This window comes from Ziziphus jujuba, chromosome 11 (assembly GCF_031755915.1).
Source record: "Ziziphus jujuba cultivar Dongzao chromosome 11, ASM3175591v1".
NCBI lineage: Eukaryota > Viridiplantae > Streptophyta > Magnoliopsida > Rosales > Rhamnaceae > Ziziphus > Ziziphus jujuba.
Window position 1 is genome coordinate 25,879,035 of NC_083389.1, and position 20,373 is coordinate 25,899,407.

General features: G+C 34.4%; 2 protein-coding genes across 2 annotated transcripts; one reads left to right on the forward strand and one right to left on the reverse strand.

Annotated features, from left to right (window-relative positions):
• Nucleotides 1-9,045: 9,045 nt before the first annotated feature.
• LOC132800072 (small ribosomal subunit protein uS11c-like) lies at nucleotides 9,046-9,475 on the forward strand. The gene has a single exon (XM_060812987.1). The coding sequence runs from the start codon at nucleotides 9,059-9,061 to the stop codon at nucleotides 9,473-9,475; it is 417 nt and encodes a 138-aa protein (XP_060668970.1). The 5' UTR covers nucleotides 9,046-9,058.
• A 4,765-nt stretch (nucleotides 9,476-14,240) lies between these two features.
• On the reverse strand, nucleotides 14,241-16,053 carry LOC125419615 (photosystem II CP47 reaction center protein). Its single transcript, XM_048465907.2, is given in 3 exon segments — nucleotides 14,241-14,674; nucleotides 14,677-15,660; nucleotides 15,663-16,053. Coding segments are annotated over 3 exon segments (1,521 nt in total). The 3' UTR covers nucleotides 14,241-14,528.
• Nucleotides 16,054-20,373: the final 4,320 nt, after the last annotated feature.

Consider the following 20,373-nt stretch of genomic DNA (forward strand, 5'->3'; position numbering starts at 1 on the left):
ATGATCCCCTTGCATTCATGATACGAACCTAGGACGACATGCTCCTAAACCCGTATTATATTAGCCCGGATCTTTAATTAAGTTCAAGTTCTAATGGAATGGACCTCAACCCCTAACCAACCTGTGGTTAGAAACCTTGGTATAATGTAGACGCCACAATAGGGGATGGAAAACCTATTGATAAGTCAAGCTAAAACAACCAATTCTCTAATGGTGTTTTAGGTGTTCTCAAAGAACAAAGAGATAATTAATCTCACAAGTATTTTCTTAATCAAATCAAAGTTTTATTCTTATTGAAAAATAAGCCTTTAAATAGGCTACAATTCCATGAAATAAAACCCTAAAAATAAAGAAAAACCAGCCACCACAAATAAAGAAACCTAGTTGGCTGAAACTATACTTCCTTTCCTAATCTAAGTTTGATTAATTAATTCCTTTATATTAAATTAGGAATTAATTAATTTACAATGGAAAGAATAAAATAAAAACCTTCCTAAAGTTATTTTTCCAGAAAATAAATAAATAAAAGCCAAAAAGTAATGGTAGTTTCCTAAAACAAAAAGTAAAAACAAATTAGGAAACTAAAAATGCTAGCCTTTTTTGTCAAGTTGACTTTGATCAATCTTTGACCTCTTTGAGCTTCAAATCAGCTTCTAGATTCTTTTTAGGATGCCAAATAAGCTGAATATGAAGTCTCACACGTTGCCCATGCTTGGAAAAATAAGAAACGGGTAATACAGTAAAATACAGTAAAGCCAGCAAGCAATACAGCAAATTCGGCCAAATTGTTGATGCTGTCCGTACAAGCCCTTTTTTATTGCATTTGAGGCTGCTTTAACTTGATTCCATGACCTATTAGGCATATGTATTGAACCCATGAATCATTGGAGCCATTTCATGCTTCCCGGACTCCAAAAATGTACCAAAACCGTCACCCGGGTCCGTATCGGCTTCCACCACTTGGATGCTTCGAATAGGCTTTGTATCTTGACTACCCTCTGTATAAATACTCCCAGGTTTCCCTTAAATCTCTTAATTTGAGCTCTTGTGATTGGCCTAGTCTTCATCCGTGTCAAGTCAGCACCCCAGCGGGTTATCGGTTGAGCGGGCTCGGGCAGAATCACATCATTCCCCTCCTCTTGAAAAGGATTTGTCCTCAAATCAAGATCATCACCTGCAGCAAAAGGATTTAAATCAGCAACATTAAATGCAGCACTCATATTATACTCACCCAGTAAATCAAGCTTGTAGGCATTCTTGTTATTCGGCTCCAAAACTTGAAAAAGTCCATCCATAGGCGGCATGAGCTTTGAGTTTCTTTGTTTAGGAAACCTTTCCTTTTGTAAGTGCAACCAAACCAATTCTCCTGGTTCAAACACTATTACAACAAAATCTAGAAATACATGCTCATTATGGTAAAAATTACACTTTTTAAAGTTAGCAAACAATATTTCCCAAATTTTCAAATTGCCACTAAGTAAAGCTCTCAATAATGCAGATAAAGTTCTATTCAATAAAGACATCTTTAAATAAGTATCTTTAAAATTCATGGTCAGCAATGATTTCTTATTAATAATTACTTTATTAACATCACCAAAGCTAAGATAAAAATTTATATTTTTCCCTTCTTGTCTTCCTTTTCCTTTCTCACTCACGGCCATCTCACCTTCCTCACTCTCAACTTTTCCACCAAATTTCTCACTCTTGGTTTTATTAAAATTTTTCCACACAACCTGACTATTAGAAGACTTACCTTGTACAGCAAGCTCCCCTTTTCCCTCTTGATTGGAAGGTAGTCCACTTGGAATTTCATTTGGGAAGACATCTCTAAATTCCTTCAAAAGAGAAATCATTGAACTTGGCAATTCAAGTTCTTCAAAGTTAGTTTGATCATTAAAATAATTTTCTTTATAAATCATGACCAGCAAAGGTTTCTTACACTCAATAACCTTATTAATATCCCCTAAACTCAAATAAAAATTCTGGTTTTTCCTCTCTTTTCTTTCTTTTCTTTTTCTTTCCTCGGTTTGGCTCTCATTGGCGGAAATTTCCAGATTTTTTGTGCTTTCGGGTTTGCTCTCTTTTCTCACCCCTCTCTCAACTTTTTCTTGATCTTTCCACTCAATATGAACCTTAGAAACCTTACCTTGGTCAGCAACCTCAATCTTACCTTCTTGAAAGGATGGGGAAGCCGTTGGTGCCATACTTGCTTTTTCCTTGAGCTTTTCGGCTTCTCTCCTTTGTTGTATTTGTAATTGGTCTTTGTAAACCTCTTTAGGAGATAATGGTTCCAGCTTGACCTTCTTCCCTTTAAACCTGAAAACAATACTATTTTCTCGACCAAAATGAGTAGCATCTTTATCAAATTGCCATGGTCTACCTAATAGTATATGTCCGGCAATCATAGGTACAATATCACATAAAACTACATCCTCATATCTACCTATATTGAATTTTACTTTGGCTTGTTTGTTTACTTTCATCTCACCACTATCATTAAGCCATTGTAATCTATAAGGTTCTGGATGTTTAATTGTTTCCAAGCCTAATTTATCAACTACAAGATTACTTATCACATTAGTACAACTCCCACTATCTATAATCATGCTACAAATTTTACCTTGTATTTCGCAGCGAGTGTGGAAGATGTTTTCCCTTTGTATCTGCTCTTCATCTTTGTAGACAGCAAGTACTCTCCTTGAAACCAAGCTTAACTCGGCATTAGATGTATCTACAGGTTCGGTTTCTTCTTCATTACAAGCCTCCTCTTGCTCGGTTTCAGCCCCACTTTCTTCACTTGCGGATTCCAGCTCACCATCACCCTTTAATACCATGATTCTTCTATTTGGGCATTGGCTGGATATGTGTCCTCTTCCTTGGCACTTAAAACAAATTATTTCTCTAGATTTTTGAGGTTTAGGATCAGATTTTATCTCACCTCTAAGTGCTTGGACAGATTCGGTCTTGACCTCCCTTCTTGGCCGGTTGGTAGATTCTTCTCCTAATTTCGGCCTCAACTTGTTTTCATAAGTGGAATTGTTTTTCCAGCCACTTGAACTTGTCCTTCCACTGCTAGAAACTCCTCCAAACCGTGCACTAACACCCCTCCTCTTGAATTGGTTCTCAAGTTTAATGGCTACATGCAACATCTCCTCCAATTCCAAGTATTGTTGTAATTCAAGTTGGTTGGCAATGTCACGGTTTAACCCTCCAAGAAATCTTGCCATTGTTGCCTCTCTATCCTCCCTCATGTTTAACCTCATCATTAACATCTCCATCTCTTTGTAATAATCCTCCACGGACCTACTTTCTTGAGACAAAGATTGAAGCCTTTGATGCAGCAACCTTTGGTAATGGGATGGCACAAACCGCTTCCTCATGACTCCTTTCATTTGTCGCCATGTTGTAATTAAGTCTTCACCAACCCTCCTTCGGGTGCTTTGCTCATTTATCCACCATTGGAGTGCATAATGGCCAAACTCCATTGCTGCCATCTTCACCTTCTTACCTTCCGAATAGTTGTGGCAGTCAAAAATCATCTCCATTTTTCTCTTCCCACTCCAAATAAGCTTCAGGATCACTTTTACCCATAAAAGGTGGGATATTAACCTTGATATTTCCCAAATCTTCATCTGTATCCTCCCTCCTATATCTCCCACGGCCAGCTCTATCTTGGACAGCAAAGGTTTCGTCCATACCTTCCTCAAAGTCACCGTCCAACCCCTAACCAACCTGTGGTTAGAAACTTTGGTATAATGTAGATGCCACAATAGGGGATAGAAAACCTATTGATAAGTCAAGCTAAAACAACCAATTCTCTAATGGTGTTTTAGGTGTTCTCAAAGAACAAAGAGATAATTAATCTCACAAGTATTTTCTTAATCAAATCAAAGTTGTATTCTTATTGAAAAATAAGCCTTTAAATAGGCTTTAAAATAAACAAAATAAACCCTAAAAACCCTAGGAAAAACCGGCCACACACATAAAGAAACCTAGTTGGCCGCAACTATACTTCCTTTCCTAATCTAAGTTTGATTAATTAATTCCTTTATATTAAATTAGGAATTAATTAATTTACAATAAAATAAAAACCTTCCTAAAGTTATTTGTCCAGAAAACAAATAAATAGAAACCCAAAAAGAAATAAAGTCAATCGCAAATTAGGTAACAAGTTGACTTTGACATCTAGGCTGAATTATGTCTTCAACCGAGCTAACTTATGTCTGCCTGATGTCCGAGCTAACTTATGGCCTATCCGAGCTAACTGCCGTCTGTCCGAGCTAACTTGTGTCTGGCTGAGCTAACTGATGTCTGTCCGAGCTAAGTTATGTCTGGCCGAGCTAACTGATGTCTGTCCGAGCTAAGTTGCATCCGATGTTCGAAGTCCGAGATCAGATGTCCGAGGCAAAGCTTTGATGTCCGAGACAAGGGTGTCCGATATAAAATGTCCGATGTATGGGTATCCAAAGTATCAGCCTCCACCATTTGGATACTTAAAATAGGTCTTTTATCCTCAGGTATGGACAAGCCCTTTTGAGAATGAATTACTCTCTGGATAAAGACAGCAAGGTTGTCCTTAAACCTCTTAACTTGAGCCCTAGTGATTGGTCCAGTCTTCATCTGTATCGGATCAGTACCCCAGCGAGTTGTCGGTGGTGTAAGCTCGGGCGGGTTCGCATCATTAGGTTTATAGGGCTATACAGACTCAAACTGTAGACCTTCTCAATAAAATAGATCAAACTTATTATTATCAAAATGATTTGAACTGTTTCAAAGACCCAACATGCATTTTTGTGCATTGGGCTCTTTCGTTAACTAATATAAATATCGGTTAGTCTACCATATTTTTTGAATGACAGAAAGACAAAAATATGGCTCCATGTGCTCCGATTCATTATGTGAATTCCAATCTGGGAGCACCACCAAAGTGTTTCAAAGAAGGGTTATTCTGACATAGGTTTGCTTCTGGCCTAGATCAACTTAAGTTAAATGGAGTCTCTATCGCCCCGTTTGAATCAAATATGAAACTTCATACACCGTAAATTTCATAAGATAGAACGAAAAGAGAATTTTTTTGAGGTCCTTATACTCATTATGCCTAGCATTGAATAAACAATGTATTCACCTTATCACTATCTCAACTTAATAATGGGTTCTATATTGGCGCCTACATGGGCTCCCGAATTCGAATTGAACCAAACCATTTGTCAGGCTATTGTTTTCTTATTTTGTTCCCTAAATATCATAGAGTAAGACATCCATTTTTCAATAAGATCAAATCTTTTGATTCCATGATGGACTCCTCTGAAAAATATTGGTGCGCGTGTAAACGAGGTGCTCTACCTAACTGAGCTATGGCCCTTATGCTTGTGATACATATTTTATCATGTATATAATTTCTTGTCAAGATGAATATTACATGATCCAACATCATATCTCTTTGATTCATTTGATTGGTATTGCTTATAAACAATATTCCATTTATAATCTATCAGTGTGATAGGTCACACTTGTTTCTCTTTGTGATGATAAATGACCTACTTAACTCAGTGGTTAGAGTATTGCTTTCATACATCAGGAGTCATTGGTTCAAATCCAATAGTAGGTAGAACTTATTTGATACCAGCGTGAATAGTCTCTAATACGTTTTTCTACTCATGCTCTTTTATTGATTTTGTATCTTTTTCATCCTACTCTATTTATCTATTTAATTTCGAATTAAATATTTTTTTTGTTTCACTAGAAGTCGATTCTACTTGATTATATTTGATTCTTATTCAATTTCAATCGGCAAAAGCAAACAAAGTAAAATAAGGTGTATAAATAGAAGTTCTGTTTATACACCTTATTTTGCTTATTCGGACCCACCACCTAGTTAGGATATCACATTGATAGCCTCTCCTCGTCTCCTAGCTCATCTGAGAGCGAGATTTGCTTTAATTGTTTGTCTATTGCCTTTAGCATTCCTCAAGTTAGCTTCCGCTATTTCAAGAGTTTGTTGAGCTTCTTGTGGATCAATGTCACTACCCTTCTCCATATCATTTACTAAAACAGTGATCTCATTATTGCCTATTCTAGCAAAACCACTCATCAGAGCCATCTTGGTCGTTAAGGAGTATTCCTAAAATACCAATATCTACAGCTGTGGCAATAGGCACATGGTTTGATAATACGCTGATTTGTCCACTATTAGTAGATAAAATTATTTCTTTCACGTCCGAATCCCAAACAATTCGATTCGAGTCAGTACACAAAGATTTAAGGTCATTTCTTCAATTTGCTCTCCTTTCCTAAGTTCGTAGCTTTCGCAGTAGCTTCATCGATGTTACCTACCAAATAAAAATCCTGTTCAGGGAGACCATCTAATTCACCATAAAGGATCAATTTAAATCCTCTAATTGTTTATGCTAGAACAACATATTTCCCTGGTGAACCGGTAAATACTTCTGCTATGAAACAGGGTTGTGATAGGCAACACTCAATTTTTCGTGCTCTTACTATGGTTAAGCAATCTTCTTCAGATAATTCGTATCTCTATATAAAAATTCTCCATAAATCGAATCCATGTTTAGTTATATATCAAAACAAGATATACAAATTTCTAATAGATTAGATGAAATTTCAAAAAGTCTCGTGAGTCAATATATTTTTTAAGTATATTATTCATTAAATACATAAATATAAATACATAGATATTACTTTTTAATCGTTTCTGTCGCGAGGAGCGGGATGAGAAGAAACTCTCATGTCCAGTTCTATAGTAGAAATGGAATTAATAAACAACCATCAACTATAACCCCAAAAGAACCAGATTCTGTAAACATCATAGAGGAAGAATGAAAGGAATATCTTATCGAGGTAATCATATTTACTTCGGTAGATATGCTCTTCAAGCGCTTGAACCCACTTGGATCACATCTTGACAAATTGAAGCCGGTTGACAAGCAATGACACGAAATGTCCACCGTGGTGGGAAAGCAGGGGTATGTATATTTTTAGAGAAACTAGTTACAATAAGACCTATAGAAACCCATATGGGTTCGGGGAAAGGATCTCCCGAATATTGGGTAGCTGTCGTCAAACCGGGTAGAATACTTTATGAAATGAGCGGAGTAGCAGAAAATATAGCTAGAAGGGCTATTTCACTAGTGGCGTAAAAAATGCCTATACAAACTCAATTCATTATTTCAGTATAGGAACGTAGAACCAAAAGAAAAGGTTTTTTGGATGAAAAAAAAAAAAACAATTGCAGGTTTCCTTTTTTATTTTGAACAAACAACATTCCTTTTTTTTTTTTTTTACTTCGTCTTTTATGTTAATTGAAAAAACAGATAAAAAAATTATTTAACCCCAAAGCCATTTGAATGTAGTGGATAACAGCGGGGCCCGAGAATTAATGTGTATTTGAATCATAGGAGCTAGTAATCGACAATATGCTCATATTGGTGACGTTATTGTTGCTGTAATCAAGGAAGCAGTACCACATACACCTCTAGAACGATCAGAAGTGATCAGAGCTGTAATTGTACGTACTTGTAAAGAACTCAAACGTGAGAACGATATGATCATACGGTATGATGACAATGCTACGGTTGTTATTGATCAAGAAGGAATTTAAAAAGGAACTCGAATTTTTGGCACGACCACCTGGGAATTAAGACACTTAAATTTCATTAAAATAGTTTCATTAGCACCTGAAGTATTATAAGAAGAGACCATAACATAATTAATATAATTAATTATAATATAATCAATATAATTAATATAGTTAAAATATTTAACTAAGTATTTAACTGAAATTGATTAAGATTATTTAGTAAATTGAGATTTATTATTAGTAGTAGATTGGTTGTGTCTCATGTATATGCCTTTAAGAATTCATAATTAAAAAATAAAGAAAAACAGAAAAGAGCATGTTGATTATATCAAAATTCGAGTACAACAATAATCCGAGTTTATCATGAATAAAGACACTATTGCTGACATGAATAAAAAAAGAATAGTTCGAATACCATCTACTAACATTACTGAAAACATTGTTAAAATCCTTTTATGCGAAGGTTTTATTGAAAACATGCGGAAACATCAGGAAAACAACAAAGATTTTTTGGTTTTAACCCTACGACATAGAAGGAATAGGAAAGGACCATATAAAGTTGTTTTAAATTTAAAATGGATCAGTTGACCCGGACTACGAATATATTCTAACCATCAACGAATTCCTAGAATTTTAGGCGGAATGGGGATTGTAATTCTTTCTACGTCTGGGGGTATAATGACTAACAAAGAGGCTCGCTTAGAAGAAATTGGTGGAGAAGTTTTGTGTTATTTATGGTAATCCTTCTGATATGGAAATTTTATGCAAAACTTTCATTTTTGTGAAAAAAAAAAAAAAAAAAGAGAGATGGCTATTTTCTAATATCACCCCTCCTGTATTAGTTGATACCTCAAGGAGTTTGACTTAAAATGAAATAAAAAAAAGGATTCATGAAGGTTGAATTACTGTATGACTGCCCAATGTTATAGTCTGAATTCGTTTAGATAATGAAAATCTAATTCGAGATTATGTTTCAAGAAGGATTATAAGTAGTTTTTTTTATACATATACGATGAGGAAAACGAAGCGAAAGTGAAGCAAGTCGTTATGATTCAACCAGCGGATGTATAGTTTATAGACTCCTAAAAAAGATTCCAATGATTAGATGGTTTTTTCAATTTCGACATTCATTTTTGGGGTATACAATTCGAAGTTAAAAATTTCAAGCAACTTATTTTCTTCCAATAAAGAAAGTTAGAATTAAGTTAAGGAATGATAAATATGAAAATAAGAGCCTCTGTGCGTAAAATTTATGAAAAATGTCGACTGATCCGTAGGCGGGGATGAATTATAGTAATTTGTTCCAACCCAAGACATAAACAAAGACAAGGATAATCTTTCTAAACAAAAAAGGACTCTATAAATCTAAAGGAACCATTGTACAAAGACAGAAATAAAAATAAAGGATCTGTTTTGACATGAAATGGATATCTCTGACTTATATTTATGAGATGATAAAATATGGCAAAACCTATACCAAGAACTGGTTCACATAAGAATAAACGTATTGGTTCACGTAAAAATGCACATAGAATACCAAAGGGAGTTATTCATGTTCAAGCAAGTTTCAACAATACTATTATGACTATTACAGATGTAAGGGGTTGGGTAATTTCATGGTCTTCCACCGGTACTTGTGGATTCAAGGGTACAAGACGAGGGATGCCATTTGCCGCTCAAACCACAGTGGGAAATGCTATTCGGATAGTAGTGGATCAAGGTATGCAACGGGTAGAAGTAATGATAAAAGGCCTCGATCTCGGAAGAGATGCGGCATTAAGAGCTATTTGTAGAAGTGGTATACTATTAACTTTCATACGAGATGTAAACCCTATGCCACATAATGGCTGTAGACCTCCTAAAAAAAGACGTGTATAAAAATAAACATTGAAGATATTTCAAGAGAAATAAATAATTCAATGATCTGATCATATAATATTACTATGGTTCACGAGAAGGTAACAGTATCTACTCAAACACTGCAGTGGAAGTGTGTTGAATCACGAGTAGATAGTAAGCGTCTTTATTATGGATGCTTTATTCTGGCTCCACTTATGAAAGGCCAAGTCGATACAATAGGCATTGCGATGTGAAGAGCTTTGCTTGGAGAAATAGAAGGAACATGTATCACACGCGTAAAATTTGATAAAATACCACATGAATATTCTACCATAGTGGGTATTCAAGAATTTGTACATGAAATTTTAATGAATTTAAAAGAAATTGCATTGAGAAGTAATCTTTATGGAACTCGTGATGCATCTATTTGTGTCAAAGGTCCCCAATATGTAACTGCTCAAGACATCATCTTACCACCTTCGATGGAAATAGTTGATAATACACAGCCTATAGCGAACCTAACGAAACCAATTAATTTGTGTATTGAATGACAACTCGAAAGGCATCATGGGTATTGTATAAAAATGCCAAATAACTTTCAAGACTTAAGTTATCCTATAGACGCTGTATTCATGCTTGTTTGAAATGCCAATCATAGTATTCATTCTTATGCGAATGGGAATGAAAAACAAGAGATACTTTTTCTCGAAATATGGACAAATGGAAGTTTAACTCCTGAAGAAGCACTTCATGAGGCTTCCCGGAATTTGATTGATTGATTTATTCCCTTTTTACATGCAGAAGAAGAAAATTTCCATTTAGAAAAAAACCAACACAAAGTTACTTTACCCCTTTTTACTTTTCATGATAGATTGGCTAAACCACGTAAAAATCAAAACAAAATAGCATTGAAATCTATTTTTATTGACCAATTAGAATTGCACCCCAGGGTCTATAATTGCCTTAGAAGGTCGAATATACATATATTATTAGACCTTTTGAATGACAGTGAAGAAGACCTTATGAAATTGAAACATTTTCGCCTAGAAGATATAAAACATATATTGGACATTCTAGAAATTGAAAAGCATTTCACATAAATTTTAATGGATTATTTCTTCTTCTTTTTTTTTTGTCTTAAAAAAAAGTAGATAAAAATAAGTTTTGAATCTTTAGCACATTCCATATACTCGGAATAGATCCAAAATTGAATTTAATAAATAAATGTATCTAAGGAGAATTCACTTTAAAGCGACTATTCCCTAGATACACAGATCGTGTTTTTTTTTATTTCACAATTGAATCAATTTAAAAAAGACCTAAATTAGGGATTTATCAATAGGTAATGTTGCTCCAATACCCAACCAAAGGAATACTACAGTACCAATCAAAAAGATGGTTGTCGCTAGTGGATGATGAAATGGGTTTTGGAATTTATTAACATTCTCCAAAAAGGGTACTGTTAATAACCCTGCGGGTACGGAAACCATTAAAAGAATGCCCAATAATTTATTGGGCACTGTACAAAGAATTTGAAACACAGGAAAGACGTACCATTCAAGCAATATCTCCAAAGGAGTTACAAATGGATCCACGGGTTCGCCAATCATTGATGGTTCTAGAACCGCTAAACCTATGTTACACGCAATAGTACCTAAAATTACTACTGGAAAAATATATAAAAGATCGTTGGGCCATGCAGGCTGTCCATAATAATTATGCCCCATCCCTTTAGCCAACTTAGCTCTTAATACAGGATCGTTCAAGTCAGGTTTTTTTGTTATTAGGATAGGTGAATTATTCTAGATCCATCCCCCAAAAGAACCAGACATGATAATTTTTCATCATCCGGCTCGAGCATGAATCAAACGAACCAAATAGATCTATATAAAAAATAAAAAAATTGATATGGTATCCATACCAATATGAATGATTTACCAAATTTCCCTTTTCGGAGTTTCAACAACCATCCATTGTAAGAAATTCAATTCTTACAGATAAATGCTCAATACCCAAGTAGGCTTACAAATCATGATCAAGTGCTTTTTGGGCCGTCTCAGGCCTTGCAATTGGACTTTATCCCTAAGAATATCAAAACTTTTTACATACAAAGGATTTACTTGTTACTAATCTAGTTTAGCCCCTATTCTTCTTATTCTTCTTTAGATCCCTTGTTTCACTCCGATAGTATAATAAATCGAGTCAATGCAGAGGAAATGAATACATTTCACTATTAAGTAAGTGAAATATATAGAACATACTCCGGGATTATGTCACATCACTTCACTTATTCCTTCTACTCGATCTCACAGGGCCTATTCATACACGACATGATCGAGTCTGATCATAGAAAAGATTCTCTTCAAACGAACCAGCCTATACCTCTGTATAGGGCTTACACAGTGGTTGGAACAAAGGCACATTTTTTTTATTTTAGTTGTGAATTCAAATGTGGCAGATAAGGGACATATATTCTGCACGGCCCAATCAATAGTTCAAGTCACACACTCCCATAATCCATTTTATCTTCAGAAAATTCACTTCAACTATGAGTGTCAAAAAAATAAAAATAATACATTATTACATTTTTACGGAGTTGAAGAGAAATATCCAAATACATGTCTTATTTGTTTCAATAAGACATATTTGTAGCAATGAAATACTATTGGTCCTACCTCAATTGATAAATGATTGATTAAAAATAGCTATGATATAATATATTTTTTATATTATTTACATTATAAATTACATTCCATTATATTATAAAGGTCCAGAAATCCCTTGCTTACATATCATTAGAAAGTGCATTAACATGAATACGGTAGTAAGAAGAGGTAATACAAAAGTGTGTAAACTATAAAACCGATTCAAAGTGGATTGTCCCACACTAGCACTTCCGCATAATAACTCTACCAAGGACGATCCTATTACAGGAATAGCTTCTGGCACACCTGTTACAATTTTTACTGCCCAATAATCAATTTGGTCACAAGGTAAGGAATAACCAGTTACACCAAAAGATGCGGTCAACACACCCAAAACCACACCTGTAACTCAAGTCAATTTGCAAGGTTTTTTAAAGCCGCTGGTGAGATACACATGAAATACGTGCAGGATCATCATTAGGACCATCATACTGGCCGACCATCGATGAATTGATCGGATTAACCAACAAAAGTTAGCTTCAGTCATTATATATTGAGCAGAAGCAAAAGCCTCCGTAACGGTTGGACGGTAATAAAAAGTCATAGCAAACCCTATAGCTACTTGTACTAAAAAACAAGTAAGTGTAATTCCGCCTAGACAATAAAAAATGTTGACATGAGGAGGAACATATTTACTAGTTATATCATATGCAATTGCCTAAATCGCAAGACATTCTTCGAACCAATCATAGATTTTATTGGGATAGGTAAATAGAGTGGACCACCCCCCCCCCTAGAGAACCGTATATGAGAATTTCCTCTCGTACGGCTCAAACAGAAACACCAAAATACTAGTTCTACCGGATATGTGTAATAGAAAGTTAAGTTCGAAACTTCTTAATCCTCTGATTCAATCCTTTCTGAACATACAAAAGAATAAAAATCCGAAAGTTCTTTCTTATGGTTATAATGCCAAAATATCAAGTCGGCTCATTTGTCTCTATGGTGATGATTATAGGCCTCTTGAATCTTCTTTTTACCTATTTTATAGTTTTTTTATTGTGTGTAATGCGCCTTTAACAACTGTTTTCTTTATTATTGATATTGATAGGAATTCTCTTGTGAAGACCTTATGAATCAGTGAAAACCGCAGATTCATACTAGAACCATGATGATTCAATAAAACCCTTTCTTTACAAACTAATTCCAAAAATTCCTTGAGTAAGAACTGTTGGATTATCATTTATTCAATGAATAACTAGAATGAATAAAAATCCAACAACACCCTTTTTCTTTGATCAAAATAAGCGTAAATAGGAGCTTGAAAAAATAAAAATATGGAAGTCCAGACACGTGGTTTGAATATTAAGGATGAATCATAGTGCTAATAATACATTGGAATGTATTTCCTATATTTCATGCTTCAGATACTAGAATGAATATCCGACGAAGTTAGACCATCTCTATCAAGATGACAAATGCATTCTCTGTACTATCCATAGGATCAATTATAATCAGTCACCCACTCATATTCCGGAACTACAGAAACAAAGAAATTTCACGATCGAACTACCAAAATAGAATGGGATAAAAATCAGAGACCTAAATGATTCACTTTGTATTGAAAAGCTAGTTACTAGTTCTTGTGAATCTAATTCATTCCAATTCTGTCCAGTAAAATGTAAGAATTATAAATCTCCAAAATAATAGATAGGAATACTGCAAAAAGGGCCATTGCGATACCCATCAACGGAGTAGTTCCCCACCCAGGAGCTACTTTACTGTATTCTGAATTCAATGGTTTCAATAAACTCCCTATAGCAGTTCGTCTTGGACGAGATCTAGAACTACTCTTAACGGTTTGTGTAGCCACAAATCGTATTTATATTCATTGAGATCTATTGACTTTGTATACCATTCCGTTGTAAATAAATGATCTTATCATAGACCCATTGTGGTATTGAAACTATATAATAATGGAAATAGCAACCCTAGTTGCCATCTATATATCAGGTTTACTTGTAAGTTTTACTGGGTACGCCTTATATACTGCTTTTGGGCAACCCTTTCAACAGCTAAGAGATCCATTCGAGGAACACGGAGACTAGTTGAAGTAATGAGCCTCTCAATATTAGGAGGCTCATTACTTTCAATTGAGATAATGAAAAATCATTTCACCTTTTTAGTTGGAACTTTAGGTGGTTCTTGAAAAAAGATAGCGAAAAAAATTATTCCTAAAGTTGAGACTAAGAGGAATGTATAAACTAATGCTTCCATAGATTTGATCATGGTTTACATACAATTATAGCTTCTATACCTGTTTATTTGGGATTGTCTCTCGGATAAAGAAAGAGCAAGAGTCAAAGAAAAGGTAGCGATTCAAATCAAGATTTATTTGGTACCCTACTCACAAAACTAAGAATGAAAAATAACAAAACAATATTCTATCAGATTACTTGTCTTCTTGTAGTTGGATCTCCAAGTTTTTGGAATGCTCCAAATTCTACTTGAGCATCCAAATCAGGGTCAATACCAGTGAAAACATCTCTGAACAAGGTTCTAGCACCATGCCAAATATGTCTGAAGAAAAGAGCAAAGCAAATGAAACATGTCCAAAAGTAAACCAACCCCTCGGACTGCTACAAGAAACACCATCAGATTTCAAAGTACCACGATCTAATTCAAAAATTTCACCCAATTGAGCACATCTAGCATATTTTTTCATAGTAGCAGGATCACTGTAACTGACTCCATTGAGTTCACCACCATAGAACTTAACAGTTACACCTACTTATTCGACACTGTATTTCGATTCTACCTTTCTAAAAGGAACATTGGCTCTAACAATTCCGTCTCTGTCTACCAAAACAACCAGAAATGTTTCAAAAAAAGTAGGCATACGACGTACAAAAAGTTCACGACCCTCTTTATCTTTAAAAATAGGGTGTCCTAACCACCCAACAGCAATTCCATCCCCATTTTCTATTAAGCCCACTCTGAATAATCCCCCCTTTGCTGGATTATTGCCGATGTAATCATAAAAAGCTAATTTTTTAGGAATTTTAGACCAAGATTTGGATAAATTTTCATGTTCGGCTAGCCTAGCACTAACTCATCGATATATTTCTTTTTAAAAGTATCCTTGATCCCATTGATAACGAGTGTGACCAAATAATTCAATCGGGGTAGTTGCCGAACCATACCACATAGTTCCAGCATCCACAAAAGCTGTAAAAAAGACAGCAGCGATACTACTGTAAAGGACGGTTCCAATATTTCCCATACGTAATCCTTTGTATAGACGTTCGGGCAGATGGATGCTAAGATGGAATAGACCTGCTAATATGCCCAAGGTCCCTGCTACAATATGATAAGAGGCTATTCCTCCCGGATCAAAAGGATCAAAACCTTCCACACCCCACACCGGATTTACAGATTGTCACCTTCCGGTTAGTCCATAAGGATCGGATACCCATATTCCCAGACCATACAACCCTGTTACATGAAATGCGCCAAAACCAAAGCAAGCCAACCCTGAAAGAAATAAATGAATTCCAAAGATTTTGGGCAAAGCCAAAGAGGTTTTCCTATATGTTCATCATAAAATATTTCTAGATCCTAATACACCCAGTGCCAGATAGCTGCCAAAAAGCATAAGCTAGAAAACACAATATGTGCACCGGCCACACCTTCGTAACTCCAAATACTCGGATTTGTTATAGTCCCTCCTGTGATACTCCAACCGCCCCATGAATTTTTTATTCCTAAACGAGTCATTAAGGGTATAACAAACATCCCTTGTCTCCACATTGGATCAAGAGCAGGGTCAGAGGGATAAAAAATCGCTAATTCGTATAGAGCCATCAAACCAGCCCAACCAGCAACCAGAGCTATATGCATTATATGGACAGCAAGCAAACGACCGGGATCATTCAATATGACGATATGAACACGATACCAAGGTAAACCCATGGAAATACCTCTCTATCAACGAAAAATAGACACTATGTAACTTTATTGCACTGGAAAAAAACTATACTATAGACCTTCCCTTTGGAGTGGATTATCTCGGGGAAAGGATTAATATTTGTTCTATTCTTTTAGTAATAATGGGACAATTTAGTTTGTAGAAACAAAAGGAAGCAGATCTATTCTACACCCGATAAGTACCAATACGCAATGGTAAAAGGTTGATACCTTTTATATGAGTGATTGCATTTATATATTTTTTTTTTCATCATTCAAAGGACCTATTTGAAAGAATTTTCCTTCAGTATTTCTGTCTTCTTTTTTTATAAACTTATTGGATCTATGGATAAAATAGGATAAAGAACAATATTATTAAGACAATAAATACATTGTTACGCTTTCACATCAAAGTGAGCTATGGTAATTAATTTTTATTTTATTTAATGCCCATTGGTGTTCCAAAAGTTCCTTTTCGAAACCCTAGAGAGGAAGATGCATCGTGGATTGACATATAGTACGACTTGTCAGATATATTTGGTCATATGGTATTTCCTCATTCTTTCACACGATCGAGATATCCTCTCTTTCGCCCAAGAAAGGTTGATTGAATCATCAAAAATTTGGAGCGTGAAATACAATGAAGTGCAATTCAATCTATTTTTTAAGGGGGTATACAGATTAATATTCTTAATTATAATAATTTATAATTTATGGTTGGCTTGGTTAGAACAAAAAAATGAAATATAATATCAATGTATAGGCTCCATTTAGAAAAAAAAAAAACTAATTGGTAATATATCTATGATTACCACTTATATCATATTCTATTTATAAAGATTTTCCACTTATAATATATAATAATGATATATAATAATGATGTCAAACTATTAATCAATCGACTAATGTGATGAATGCATTGAATATTTAGTATTGGGCAGGAGACATGGAATAAATAAAAAGGAGAAAAAGGAAGTCATAGCAAAAAGAAGTGGTATTAGGGCATTTGTCCTATATGTACAAATCCAAATTGGGCAGATCTTTACTCAAAGTAGATCCTGAACCCAAAAAAAGTTGAAGAAGACTGTTCAGGAACAAGAAAATTACATCGTGATTTGGATTGGATCTCGATGAAACAATACATCAATGAGAAGTTAGTCCGATAAGTTTAGTGAATTTTTTTTATTTATAGGTTTTTAATTTATATATAAATTAAAACAGGCCAAAACTCATCTTTCTTGAAACATGAAAGAAAAAGCCCCCCTTTGTTACAAGTTAAAAAGAGCCTGCTATGAATATAAAAAAAGAAAGAAAGCTAGAATCTACACATTGATTCTTTTTTTTTTTTTCGCAATTTGTGTTGAACCGTATGCATCAAAAGGCGCATGCACGGTTCTTGAGGGATACAATTTTATCCTAATCAACCGAATTTATCGAGAAAGATTACTTTTTTTAGGCCAACCAGTTGATAACGAGATCTCGAATCAACTTATTGGTCTTATGGTATATCTCCGTATAGAGGACAATACCAAAGATCTGTATTTGTTTATAAACTCTCCTAGCAGGTGGCTAATACCCGGAGTAGCTATTTATGATACAATGCAATTTGTGCGACAAGATATACAGACAGTATGCATGGGATTAGTCCCTTCAATGGCATCTTTTATTCTGGTCGGAGGAGAAATTACCAAATGTCTAGCATTCCCTCACGCTTCGCGCCAATGAGTTTTATATTGGATTTGAGAGAAAAAATGAAGACTATGCCTTCGTGCTATAGGAGAATATTAAGTAACAATAGCATGGCACTTCGAATTCGATATAAAAAGAAAAAAATTTAAAAATACTTACATTATGTATCGAAAGAGTAGTATGAGATAAAGAAAGGGTATTTCCAATTTTATCTGATCTATCGGGAGACCTATTTCAGCGTCACAAACGTTTTTGTTTTCACAGCGAAGATAACAATATTTACGTTATGAAAGAATACGAAAAAAAATAAATAAATAAGTAAAAAAATATCTTATTTATTTGTTTTGAAAAAATAAAAGAAACTTTGGGATTGCTAAATAACAGACGAAATAATAAAGCAACGGCTCCATCATAGTATTTTTCAACTACTTCAAAAGAAAGGGTGGTTAGTGGATCATTTACCTATGTGAATCTAACAGACTCTTTTCAACTACTTCAAAAGAAAGGGTGGTTAGTGGATCATTTACCTATGTGAATCTAACAGACTCTATATATATGTATATTTTCTTCTTTTTTTTCTATTTCCTCGATGTAAGGTAAAAAAAGATAAAAGTGAATTCCATTGTAGAGCCATATGCAATGCGCAAAAGATACTTGTACGGTTGTTCAATTCTATTTTTTTTTGTACTATTTATTTTATTATTCTTTATCTCTTCGACTTTCATCATGCAAGATAGAGGAACTATCTATTATGTTATATTATCAGGGTAATGATGCATAAACTTGCTAGTGCTTTTTATGAGACACAGATAGGAGAATTTTTCCTAGAAGCAGAAGAACTACTGAAGCTGCATGAAACCATCACAAGGGTTTATATACAAAGAATAGGCAAGCCTTTATGGGTTGTTTCAGAAGACATGGAAAGAGATATTTTTATGTCAGCAACAGAAGCCCAAGCTTATGGAATTGTTGATCGTGTAGCGGTTAAAAAAAAATAACAAAAACTAAAACTAACAGAACAGGGGTTTCACGCAAATCCGCGATTTGCGATTTTATCTTCTTATCAGGTTTAATATTATATTAATTAATAATTAATCTATTAATATATATGTATTAATCCATTAATATATAAATGATTTATAATCATCCGGTTAGGATCAATCTAAACCAGCTCATTATGTATATGATTCAACATGCCAACTATTAAACAACTTATTAGAAACACAAGACAATCAATCAAAGATGTCATCAAAACTCTTGCTCTTCGGGGATGTCCTTAGCGACGAGGAACATGTACTAGGGTGTATGTGTGACTCATTCAGATAATGTGCTAGGCCAAAAGAAAGAAAACAATTGGTCCAGTATTAGCGATCAGGACCAATGAATAGGATAGAATGAAAGAAGCCCATTTACTATCTAAAACTAAAAAAGGTAAATCTAAAAATTAAAAAGATCTGTCATATCTTTCTATTGTATTATCAAATTTATGATTTTCATTGGTACCAAACCCAATCATTTCAATTTTTAATTTACAATGAGAAAGAATTCCCCATTGGTAGAAAATGGTATCCATTAAGCAGGGAAATCCAATTTAAAAGGCGGAAAGGTTATGCCCTTATTATTGACTTTTGCAAGAAAGGACTAGCAGGGTCAACTACTCAGCTAATCTTCATAATTAAATACCATTACTGTATTGGTGGGTTTCGTTGTGAAAGACCTATTATTAGATAATTATGGGTAGAGCCAAAGAGAGTGAACTGTACAAGTTAACAATAACATTCATTAAATGAAAGAAGGGGCTCCGGTGTATAGAGAGGACCTCACCGTTTGCAAAGAAACCAAAGAAACGATGGAACCCACTACACTCATTTGTATTTACTACTTTTTGATTTACTATGTTTTTTTTTTTTGATACCTAGTATCAAAAAAATTTATTATTTCGAGGCGAAAGCCTATAAAAAAAAATTGTGGTTGGGAAGGTTATAGTAGTACAAGCCATTTGAATTTTGTTTTATACATTGGAAGAATCCGTTTTGTTATTAATAGACTAGGAAAGGGGAAGAAAATAACTAAAAGAAAAGAAATCAATGAGTTATTCATTAAAGTTTCATTTATTCAATGACTAGAATTAAACGGGGATATATAGCTCGAAGACGCAGAACAAAAATTTCTTTATTTGCCTCAAGCTTTTGAGGGGCTCATTCAAGACTTACTCAGACTATTACTCAACAGAAAATAAGAGCTTTGGTTTCAGCTCATGGGGATAGAGATAGGCAAAAGAGAGATTTTCGGCATTTGTGGATCACTCGGATAAATGCAGTAAGTCCAGACAATAATGTATACTATAGTTATAGTAGACTAATACACAATCTGTAAAAGGGGTAATTGCTTCTTAATCGTAAAATACTTGCACAAATAGCTATATTAAATAGGAATTGTTTTTATATGATTTCTAATGAGATCATAAAATAAGGAGATTGGAAGGAATCCATTGGAATGTTTTCAATGGAGTTCTCTAGAGAATGAACTCCAAGAAGGTAGAGTAGAAATTAGTATGATAAAAAATCATCCTATGAGAAAGTTTTCAAAATGACCAAACACGTTCAATAAGAAAAGATTTATACTTCTTTCCCAATT